Below are 12,284 nucleotides of genomic sequence, written 5' to 3'. Positions count from 1 at the left end.
CTGGGCTAAGTCCCTTAGGGGGCTATCTAACTTATCTACAGTACTATTTCGCTAACTATTAAGAGAACAATGAAAACTACTTATCTAAGAACTATTTACACGAGTGATAGGAAAAAAAAAACACTTCCCAAAGCAAGGAGATGTTCTAGCACCACCACTGGCGGTAAGAAGGAGCTGAGGGAGGGGGGAGCCGGTGGCACCCCTTATACTGGCGCATATGCGCACCACTCCAGAGAACGCCAGAGCCGGTCCCCTACAGATACCACTGAGGGAAAAACTTCCTGCACCGGTACATGTGGTGAGCATACACCCCTAACATGGAATGGACATGAGCAAGCACTTGAAGAAGAACTTAAATTTTCCATATCAATAAGTTCAATATAGATTTACAGGTTTTAAGAGGCCTCCCACCACTTCCCTTACATTTTTTGAGAGATTGATGCCGTAGGGTTTGAATCCATAAAAATGTTTCTTTAATTATAAATTGAATATTCCATATATTACAGCCTTCATGGTTATGAAATTTTTTTCCTTCATAAAAGCTGACCAAATGAATGGAACAATCCATTAAATGCAAAATGTCAGGAAAGTCAAAGTTATTGCCAGAAATGAAACTTTCTAGAAGCGCAGTACTGCCATATCACCTATATAATAACCCAGTTAAATTCACTAATATCATCCTCTTTTTAAAAACCAAAACGTCAAGATTCACAAATGCCAAAATTGAGTAAATGTGTTTTTCTTCCACTTCTGTTCACCTTTCTGATTAGTTACCCTCTTCTTGTGTAAGCTCTATAATTAGATTTTAATTTTAATTTCTTCTGGGCATGGACCTTTTATTTTTATTTGTACTGTTAAGGATCCAGAACATTTTTGGGCACTGTAAAAACAATAGTGAATCAATCATATCTTGGTCCCCTTATGATGATGTAACGTTTTCTGTTATAAAGATATATATGCATGCACATCTGTGTAGTATATGTGACTAACCGAAATCAGTGTCTACTTAAATCTAAACAGAAGGAGCCTGGTAGCAATCATACTGAAAATTGCCCTTCCTTGTTCTAACTGTAAGTTCTAAGAATTTTAGTCCTACATGGAAAAAAGATCACTCTGTTCCATCATGTAAACAACTGGACACTATGGTATTGGATGTTTTAGAAATGCTAGTAATTTAGAGAGCAGAGTACATTGAAAGGACACATTTTGTCTCTCTAGAGCTCAGACTTGCTCACAGAGGCATCTCTGAACCCAAGATCCCTTTTAAATTCAGGCCTTGGACAATGTACCACCCCTTTCCCTATTCTATCTAGTGGCCCCAATGTGGCCAAGACACAACTCACCCTCTGGCCTGAGACCAAATTTCAGACCATAAGGTGATGTTTTGGGGAAGTAATAAAACATTTTAAATGTTTGTCTTAGCCTAAAGATAAATTATTCTGGAAAATTTGAGCCAAATCCCTCCTAGACAGGGCCTAAAAAATCCACTTGCCTGGTATGACATCAGTTTCTGGCGAATGACATAAGCTTCTGCAGATTCTGAGCTGTCGTTAAAAAACTTTCCAGCCTTTATGGTTGTGAAGAAAACCTTCTCAATGTGAACTGACTGTAAATGAATCCAATGTAGTCTTTCTGAGCCTGAAACCTCCTCCTGTGCACCTGCTCAGAGCTTTCTCAAACTGCAGCAAACTAAAAACTGATGCAAGTTTTTGATGAATCTATAAATTCTTCTCCAAAAATGGCCTGCACTGAACTAGTTATAATGACCTTTAAATTGTTATCTTGTTAAATGAGAGAAATTCACATTTTTCTTAAAGCCCAATGCCATTTTCTGCAGGATCTGCAAAGACGTCAGCATCAAAAGACACAGGAGTACACAGTAAATGATTCCAGTGCAACAATATCTGACATAGTGTGTTCCTTTCTGGTAACATATTACTTGAAAGATACTGACAAATTTGAGGCAGTTTGGAGAAAAGCAACAGAACTGACTGGGGGCAAGCAGGATTAAGTCACATGGGAAGATAAAGAAAATTAAATATATGTAGCTTGATTAAGCAACAACTGGAAGGACAGGAATTATTTGGTATGGTAAACACAGCCATAACTAGGAGACATGAGATAAAATTAAGAGAAGAAAAATGTAGGTCAAACATCAGGGGAAACCTGGAAATGTGATGTATTAGTTTATATAATAGTTTCCCAGGGAAAGTACTGGAAGTCTCATTGCTTAAAATGGACCGGATAGATCTTTTCTCATCTCAAGTTATTTTTTTTAATCTTAACTATTGCATGTTATGACATTTTGTTATTCTTTCTGCCCAATCCATGTTGCATTCACACTTTTTTTTGCATTTAATTTTAATGTAAATGGGGATTAGCACTGTAGGAACACAATGGTGATTGGTGCGATATAAATAGCAAAGATAGACAGAATTACATCATTACCTCTTCAACATGTAAGTACAATTAGGGATGATTCTCCTCTACTAATGAGAGGCCAGTTGAGTGCTATGAATTACTTAGGAAGTTCCAGTAAGAATCACTGAAGGTGGGATGAGAACACCAAACATCTCCTTCTTATGGTCCTTTATTTTTATTTGGCTGATTCCCCACATACAATGTAGGCAATCAAAGAACTCCCACAGGGTATATGCAATGTATTAAGCAATAGTGGAGCATATAACAACTGTGAATTAGGTTATTAGTGAAATACTTGAATGAGAGATGCTACATCTATAGTGTTACAGCACACTAAATGCCACAGTTCAGTCCAAATTTTTTTTTCTTGTCTGTATTAAAGGTTTAGTACCAGAGTACTTTGGGGAAGGATGAGAAATTGAGGGCAAGTATACCCAATATAAATGAGGAACAGATCCCAAATAGACCCTTTACTGTCTATTCCTCCTACTTTATTTAGTCACTGTAAGGGGAGGCTGAGTAAGAGGTTGCTGCGATTTGCTTTGCTTTTATTTCTCTAAGTGATACATTTGCGTAACCTTTACTACAGCCACATATATTTCCTTCACTAAGGAAGCTGAATAGGTGAAATGTGAAGATGACCTGTTATCTCTTCATATGCTGAGATGATCTTTAAATATAAAAATACATTCTTCACATGAGTTATAAATATCAGAGGTTGGTTTGATTGGTAATCTGTGCCTAATTAGATATTTTATCTGGAAATTACATGGCAGTGTATACACTTCCTGAGGGATTCAGGCTCATCAACTCACTCAACACCCTTAACTATATCAAGGTGCCAATTCACAGCTTGCTCATGAAACATACCGTTAGTGTCATCAGACTCCTCTTCATCTTTGGACTTCCTCTTAGAGGAGGGTCTGCGCCTGAGGGTATCCTGGGGGGGTAAGTGGCGAAAGTAGCCCCGGGTGAACAGTTCACTCTCATCCTCTTCCTCTTCCTCCTCGATCTCAAAGGTAGGCTCTAATCGGGGCATTGGTCTCTCGGAGTCAGAGTCCTCAAAAGGTTCATCTAGTACCTCTGTGGTCTCAGAGATTGTTTCAGTGACAACACTGCTGTTGTGGTGCTTGCGCTTACGGACTCGCCTCTTCCGATGGAGAATTGGTTTCTGGGAGGAGGGGGAAAAGGCATTTGATCACATACAGCAAAAATAAACCACTGAAAAAATGGAAAAAAAAAACTTCTGAACTCAGGCTGCGTTGGCTCAGTCTCCAAAATCTAGACACTCCTGAAACCATGGCCCAGACTCTCCCCTCAGTGATGAAGGTGAAAATACAGAGGAATACTACTACTACTACTGCCCCACTCTTGTACAGCAATTTTGTCAGTAGATCTCAAAGCACTTTGTAAAGGAGATCAGAGTCATTATCCCCATTTTACAGATGGGGAAACTGAGACACAGAGCAGTGATGTTAGTTGCCTAAGCTTACCCTACAGGCTAGTAGGAGAGATGGGGCTAGAACCCAGCTCTTCTGAGTTCCAGTCCAGTGTTTTATTCACTCGGCCACACTTCTATGAAGTTAACTGGATTTACACCAGTGTAACAGAACAGAATCTGTTTGTAAGAGCTGAGGATCAACAATCCATCATGGCCTGCTATATAACAGTTCGGCAGGTTTACCGTCCAACAGGATCACAGCTAACTAACATCATTTCAGCACATATGTATGTGAATTAAAACCATCTACACAGATCATGCCGAAAAGATGACTTCTACTTTTTGTTTGCAGCATCCTGCCACTAAACACAAGGCTTTCTTGGTCATGTTTATAGAATTCATATCTCCAAAGTCAGGCATGGTGAAGTCCTCACATTGCAATTTATTTTAAACTTGCTGATTAGTTAACATTGTTTTGTGAAGCTCCTTTTCTAATGAATGCTATTTCCATGTTTATTGTGTTGTATATGACATGACATAGATGTATTTTGTAACAGAAGGGACTGGAAAATCAAAAGCCTAGGGGAACGGGGAAAAGTGAGCTGTAGCTCACGAAAGCTTATGCTCAAATAAATTGGTTAGTCTCTAAGGTGCCACAAGTACTCCTTTTCTTTTTGCGAATACAGACTAACACGGCTGTTACTCTGAAACCTCTACTAAAAGAGTTAGCAAAAGTGTTCTCCACACATTGCCTTCTCCACACATTCGAGAAACAAGGACAGTCTCTTAGATTCTTTGAAAAGAGGCAGATCAGATGCTATATTGTAACTTGTGTAGCTTTAAACCAAGTATCTTCAGCAATGTACCCCAAGATGGTACCAATCCAGGGAGAACACGTACTGCAGCATGCAGCCAGAGATGAAGGAGCACAAGAAGCACGTACCTTTCGTTTTAATGTTGGCTTGGTGAGAACCGGTGGAGAGTTTGAACGAGGACTCACGGGCTCATCCTCCTCGTCTTCGCTACTCTCACTAAAGCACCTCAGGAGAGTCCTATCCCCATCACTATAGCGCCGGGGCAATCTGTCACACTCCTCTGTGAATCTGCATTTCAGGGGCTCGGTGCTGTTCTTTAACTGCCCCCTCCACATTTCCATGCCTTCACTATATCGCCTCCGGGGTGCTGATGACTTTTCAGCTTTGCCATACTGTCCCTGAGGGACTGCAGACTTTTCCTCATCTTCACCATAGCGCCCCCGTGCAGCTGGAGATTTCTCCTCACATTCTCCACATCGCCCCTGGGAGGCTGCTGACTTCTCCTCGCATTCTCCACATCGCCCCCGCGAGGCTGCTGACTTCTCCTCGCATTCACTACATCGCCCACTGGGGACTGCTGACTTTTCCTCCATGAGAAGTTTCTGTTCCTTCTCACTAAAGGGCTCCTGCAGCTTTTTTCCTTTTCGGCTCCATCGGCCTCTCCGTGATGTCTGGCTGTTTGCAGGAAGACTGTCCAGGGGAAGAACTTGTTTATTTGGCCGTATAGAATTGTTTGGAATTACGTCTGGCTTTTTTTCACTCTCTGTAGGAGAATAAGGCTCTTGCTCCTTCTTCTCCCACAATACAGATTTTACCACCTGAATTAAATAAAAACAAATAAATTTCACATATTTTATTTAAATTATGTTTCCATCCTGAACCCCACCCTAAAAAAGCTCTTGACCAAGACAAGGGACAATACTGGAAACTGAAGGACTCAGAACAAGGTATCAGGGATGACTCCTGGGAACTGTAGAATGGCAAATAGATAGATCTCGAAGGGCTACAAAGGGGTTCCAAAATCCCAGTTTGATAATGTTCTCCCACAAGCTGCCTGACAGCTTATTTCTGTTACCAGTGACCATATTAGTTTACTGATACCTGCTGGAATGAAAATATTATAATCTTACACCAAAGCCCAGTATCTGTTAAACCTTGGAGGAAGTGGGATGTAAAAGCCCTTTTTTCATATATTGCATATGGTCAAAGACAACAGAAGTAATTTTCTGTAGCAATGTAGAGTCAAGTGTATTTCACAGTTTAAATGCTATAGCAGTGTGCAATCAGCTTGTCAACAAGAGTAAGGTAATCTATTTAGGTCACTCCTCAATGCTGTTACTGACGTGACAAAGTGAATTGCTTGAGGATATGATGGCCTCCTGGTTTCCCATGCTTTGTGGGCAGTGATACAAGGGTAGAGTCACACTGCTTTGGTGTTTTTCAGTGTGTATTTTCATACTGGCTAATGTCTTCTGCGTTTTTAAGTGTAAACTTATCTTTGAATATCTAGGTTGTCTAATGTTTTTGAAAAAAACAAATATTATTTAAGGGAAAAAATCCATAGGAGAATTTCTAAATTATTACAACCTTGGTTCCATTTTTACAGTGTGTGGCCTGAGCATTTCTGTAGGTTAAAACAAATTAGTAATTGTTCAGTGACAGCAGTCCCTGTGGAATTTCTAACCACGCTGCACCAGGATGGGCTCTACTTCCCTCCAGACTATGCCCCATTTGGATTTCACTTTTCTGGTTTCTGATCTGAAAATAGACAAGCAACCTAACCAAAATTCTGATGTCTTCTACCATTAAATAAAACCCCATAGCTTCCTATTTAAATTTCTAGACTGGAAACAAAACACCGTATTGTCTGGGGAGGTACAAGAGCTGTCCAAGTAGGACTCAAATGGCACACTATGGTCTATATACAGAGAACAGATTCACTCTTACACTGACCTCTCTCTCCTTCTGCTGCTGCTCTTCATTTTCTCCTTCCTCAGTCTCTTCGTCTTCATCCTCAGAGACAACAGTGTTGGAAACTATAACAGGTGTCCAACGCAGACATTCTGGATCTACATCTACAGGCCGGAGATTCACCTGGAGCTTTGCCATATGATCCTGGATAAGTTTCTCCCGACGAACAATAACAAATCTGTGAATAGAGAAAAATCCTTCAGTCTGCCATACGTGTGGTGCACACTTTAAACACAGACAGAGAGAAACTGATGCAAAGCAAGATATGAAAGAAGGACTCTGTACCCTCAATCGATGCCCATCATGTCAGGCTTCAGGAAGGAAAAGTAGCAGAGGACAGTCTGAGGGGACAATATTCTATCATCTTAGATATCCTAAGACTGGGAGGGAGGACACCTTCAGTCTTTAGAGCAGCGGTTCTCAACTTATTTATCGTTGTATTAGCTGGGCCACAGGTTGAGAACCACAGTGCCCCCCACCTAACCCCCTACGCTCAGAGCCCTCTGCCCAGAGACCTCTCTACAGAGTGGGGCTAGGAGAGGAGAGCCGGTCGTGTGGCAGGGACCTGACCCCAGACCCTGCTGCTTGGCTGCCCGGACCCAGCTGTGTGAGGCCAGCCGGCAGCCCGGACCCCAGAGCCCGCCCCGAGGCAGGGCCACCCGCAGCATGGACCCCGCCACACGGCAGGGCAGCCAGCAGCTCAGAGCCTTTAGCACACAGCTGAGCTGGGCCGCAGCTGTGCGCTAATTGGGCCGCATGTTCAGAGCCGCTGCTTTAGAGAGACAGCACTAATGTCTTTCCATTCCTTGCCACTGCTAACAGTGATATTGTTAGCTACAGAGCAAACTGCAAGTTGAATGTTACAACCTCATTTGATTTTAGGGGTAAACAGTGAGGTGGCAAAGTTTGCAGGTGATACAAAATTACTCAGAATAGTCAAGTCCAAAGCTGACTGCAAAGAGTTACAAAGGAATCTCACAAAACTGCGTGACCAGACAACAAAATGGCAGGTGAAATTCAATGGTGATAAGTACAAAGGAATGCACATTGGAAAACATAATCCCAACTATACACACAAAATGATGGGAGTCTAAGTTAGCTGTTTCCACTCAGGAACGAGATCTTGGAGTCATCGTGGATAGCGCTCTGAAAACATCTGCTCAATGTGCAGCAGCAGAAAGAAAAGCTAACAAAATATTAGGAACCATTCGTAACGGGATAGATAATAAGACACAAAATATCATAATGATACTACATAAATCCATGGTATGCCCACACCTTGAATACTGCCTGCAGTACTGGTCGCCCCATCTCAAAAATATATATATTATAATTGGAAAAAGTAAAGAGAAGGGCAACAATGATTAGGAGTATGGAACAGTATCCATAGGAGGAGAGAGTAAAACGACTTGGACTGTTAATCTTAGAAAAGAGACAACTGAGGTAAGATGTGACAGAGATCTATAACATCATGAATGGTGAGGAGAAAGTGAATAAGGAAGCGCTATTTATCCCTTCACTTAACACAAGAACCAGGGGTCACCCAATGAAATTAATAGTCAGCAGGTTTAAAACAAATGAAAGGATGTACATCACACAACGCACAGTCAACCTGTGGAACTTGTTGCCAGGGGATGTTGTGAAGGCCAAAAATATAACTGGGTTCAAAAAAAAAAATTAGATAAGTTTATGGAAAATAGATGCGTCAAAGGCTATTAGCCAAGATGGTCAGGGATGCAACTCCATGCTCTGGGTGTCCTGAAGCCTCTGATTGCCAGAAGTTGGAACTGGACGACTAGATGGATCACTTTATAAACTGCCCTGTTTTGTTCATTACCTCTAAAGCATCTGACACCGGCCACTGTCAGAAGACAGGATACTGGGCTAGACTGACCATTGGCCTGACTCAGTATGGCCATTCTTATGTTCTTAGATGAGGGTATTAAGACTGTGAGATTGGGTGTATATATACTGGGGGAGAGGCAGCCTAAAATGAAGGGAAGGAAAGGGTGAGAGAGACACACTCATTACTTAGGGTACATATCAAAGGTTTAATGCTACTCAAGAACACAGTCAAAAGGCTAAGTCCCAACTACAAAAATGTGCTTCAACTGTGTTCGGGGACATCAGTCTTATAACTTGAGCCGCTGACATGGTCATTTTTATAATGTAAACAAGACCTTTGTTGCAGGACAAAGAGTACCTTTACTCATGTGATTTTGAATGACACCATACCATACTACCTCCACAAAGAAATAGGAAAAGTAAAAAGACACATCACTACTATTGTGTAAGAGCTGATGGTATGTTACTTGGCTTTGATGCTCAGATTATATATTTGCCCTTCTCAACATTCACCCTCGCATATTACTGTGTGATCTGTCCTGCTAGTGCTGTCTGAGCAGTCAGAGCCAGCCCCTGGGGAGCAGGGTAGATGTTACACCACCCAAGTGTATGAATATGACCTCTCCCCCAGCTCTGTACAGTTGTATCTGGATCCCAGCTGAGAAGCAGTGCGATTGCTATACTCACTGGTCCTTGCGGAAGTCAAGCATTCGCAGGTGATGCAGAGTGGAAGTGATGTCTTGAGGGCAGATTCCAGTGAGTTTGCTTAACTTTTTGATGCTGATTTGCTTGTCATTTTGATGATAAAGGCACTCCAATATTACACTTTTCCAATAAGCCATGTATGAGAGACGGCCCAGATCCGACAATGGCTTCTCTGGGGACCCTGCTTGGCCCTCACGCTTTGATAGCAGATAGCCTAAGGAAACACAAAGCAACTTCTCACAAGGACTGGCATACGTAGATACCAACTGTTACATCCTATCCCAGTGCCAACATTATAGAGAAGTTTGTACAGTGGCATTCTTCCAAAAAAGGGACGGAAAGTGTTTGAAAACCAAGATTATATCCTGCATCTACAGGAGACACCGAATAATCAGTCAGATCTTTTCCATCTCTAACCTCCATTATTCTATAGTACATTCAGAGATTTATAAACTGCATCCTGCTTTGATTACAGATTATGAGCTATTACCACTAGATGGCATAATCTGCCTATTTTGAACCTAGAGAGACAAGATGGGTGAGCTATCTTTTATTGGACTACTGTTGGTGAGAGAGAAAAGCTTTTTAGCTTACACTGAACTCTTCGTCAGGTCAAGAAGGACAATATAATGAGAAAGTGCCTTGGAACTGTTATCTGGATATTGAGCATGCAGTTAAAGTGCAGAAAGCCTTCTAAATATCCTTTTCAAATTTATTTTAGAGTACACTAATATAGTAATTACAAAACAGTGTACTGTCACTCTATTGTCTTTAATCATTAATGAAAGACAAGAGGGAAAAGAACTATTTCATAACCGACTTCAGCCTAAAACAGCAGTAACCTTCTCCTCAGAGCACACCCAGATATTTTTGTGCTTGTGAAATTGAATATTCAGGCACAAAACGTGATTGAAATGATGACTGAGGATTTCAAAGGGAAGCACATATTTCCACCACGTGGCTAAAAAAAAAAACCCCAAACCTTTTTAAAAAAATATTATGTTGGGAAACTTCAATTAGATCCCTGAGCTTCTCATATTCTGGTACTGACCTATAGAACCCTAATGGGCCTAAGACTGCCTATTTTCCTGTGATATACTACCATAGTTGTGATCAGAGGAGGCAAGGATGCTAGACAGAACAAAGAGGCAGCGGCTGGTAGACAAGTCATTCCCTATCAGAGCCGGGGGCTCCCACTCCTGATCTGAAATAACCTAGATTTGTTGATTTTCAGGGCATTTTGTAGGGCCCATGTATTTTACCTGGTCCTTGAAGAGAGTTAGGACTGGTCTACCCAGGGAAATTTATTGGCAGAACTATTCCAGTATAGTTGTACCATTATAACAACTTGTATGGACACTAATTCCAGAATAAGAGTGGCCACACAGGGGTTACCTCAGTATAAGTAAAGTGGTTTAATTATACCAGTATCGTTGTGCTGGTAAGTGCAGACAAGCTGACAGTGGAGACTGAGGTACTGGCCAATGTAATGGGGTGTTATTGTTTGTATTTAGAGCTGCTGGTCAGTAAGAGGAGCTGACTGAAATTTGTATTTGAGTTCGTAATTTTATACAAATGACAGAGTGCTCAGAGCCTGTGTATAGATGTTTTTGATTACTCTAAATCAAAAGAAAAAATAAACAAACTATTATTAGCATCTGCTTGAGAAACTATAAGTCTCTTAGTTCAGCTGCTGACAGTTTCAACAAGCAATGTAGTTTTAGGGTTTACTTTATTTCAGAAAGAACTACTAACGTAGGGTTACCTTTTGCCAGAAACTCTGCACTGAGCATCTCTACAGCTTTTGGCATGAGGCACTTATGTGGTAAACATGGGAATCAGAGGGAAAATCATGTATCTGTTTTCAGCATTTAGCTTTCCACCAGTTTAAAGAGCAGAGCCCAGAAGCCTGGATGTTTTCTGGTGCTCTCAGAATACAGCTAATTCTGGAGAAGGTATTTCACCCAAGAAAGTTCCTGGATACCTGTACATCTTCCCCGTCTAAAAATATGAAAGGCCAAACAAATATGAAAAGGTGAAAAAAACATGAATGTGAAAGTGATCCTTACTGAAGTCAATGAGGAACCTGCCATAGCCCTTACGCTGGTACTGGGGAAGAATCATTATACAGGAAACGTTGTACTTCTGTTGGCAGTGCTTCTCCTGATAGAGAAAAGAGAAAGAAACTTGAAAAACAATGGTTTAGTGAGATAGAAAAGAAGCTGCTGTGTGTGAGCTAGTAATTAATCCTGAACTAAAGACTAAGAATGAAAGCCCCAGTCACAGCTCCTTGGGGACAGCAATGCGCAGCAGCGAAGCACAGTCCCCAGTGAGTTAAGATGGAACAGTACCAAGTCATTGTCATTACTACTGAAACAACCACCCCAGGAGGGGGGAAAGAATGAGACAGTGACATCTGCTATCTTCTTCGACTTAGAAACAAAGATAAATTCCTACACGGACGGTCATTTTTAAGTCCCCACCAGTCACTCAAAGGCACCAAAATGGAGGTCCTAAAGACATAGAGATAGATTCGCATATCCAAGTAACACTGGTGTAAATCTAGAGTGAACCAAGATTCACACCACTGTAACTGAAATCAAAATCCAAGCCACTGTGTGCTGGTCTAGAAGTTGAAAGATGACCATTGATTACTGCCACTGGGGTTTTTTTGTTTGGTTTTTGCCTTGTTTCTCTGATGGCTAGGATTGCAAACAAAACAACTACTGCTGTGACAAAGAGACTTGAAAATGTAGCTATTTGAAATCTTATGTTTGGCTTCCTATGCCTGGCTTCTATATGGGGAACACTAAGATATATTCAACATCAGTGGACTCTGCATTCCTTGCATACAAAATAAAAGGTTTGAAAGGAGGTTCAAATTGCAGACCAAGAAAAGACATTCTCTGCCGAGGAAGAGCTTAGATAGCTTTATGTGGGTAACAATGTTTACTTCACAAGCAGTTCTACCTATCACCATCAAGGGAATAGGAAGTCATTTAAAAACTTTTCCCTTTGAGCTGCTAAGTGCTGTACTAGTTCCTTTGAGGATATGCTCTGTTCAACAATATGAAGAGGAAACTCGG

The 12,284-nt window shown here is 41.2% G+C and overlaps 1 protein-coding gene across 1 annotated transcript in view; it reads right to left on the bottom strand.

Annotated features, from left to right (window-relative positions):
- KAT6A (lysine acetyltransferase 6A) overlaps window positions 1-12,284 on the bottom strand; it is a 77,955-nt gene that overhangs the window by 13,975 nt on the left and 51,696 nt on the right. The window contains exons 13-17 of the mRNA XM_037886133.2: window positions 11,268-11,361; window positions 9,181-9,412; window positions 6,631-6,826; window positions 4,806-5,495; window positions 3,292-3,592 (exon numbers count right to left, since the gene is read on the bottom strand). Of these exons, the coding sequence (XP_037742061.1) occupies window positions 3,292-3,592; window positions 4,806-5,495; window positions 6,631-6,826; window positions 9,181-9,412; window positions 11,268-11,361 (1,513 nt within the window). The remainder of the gene's footprint in view (window positions 1-3,291; window positions 3,593-4,805; window positions 5,496-6,630; window positions 6,827-9,180; window positions 9,413-11,267; window positions 11,362-12,284) is intronic.

This window comes from Chelonia mydas, chromosome 26, assembly GCF_015237465.2.
Source record: "Chelonia mydas isolate rCheMyd1 chromosome 26, rCheMyd1.pri.v2, whole genome shotgun sequence".
Lineage (NCBI taxonomy): Eukaryota > Metazoa > Chordata > Testudines > Cheloniidae > Chelonia > Chelonia mydas.
Note: the sequence above shows the minus strand (reverse complement) of the source record. Positions and strands in the feature narration are given on the sequence as shown.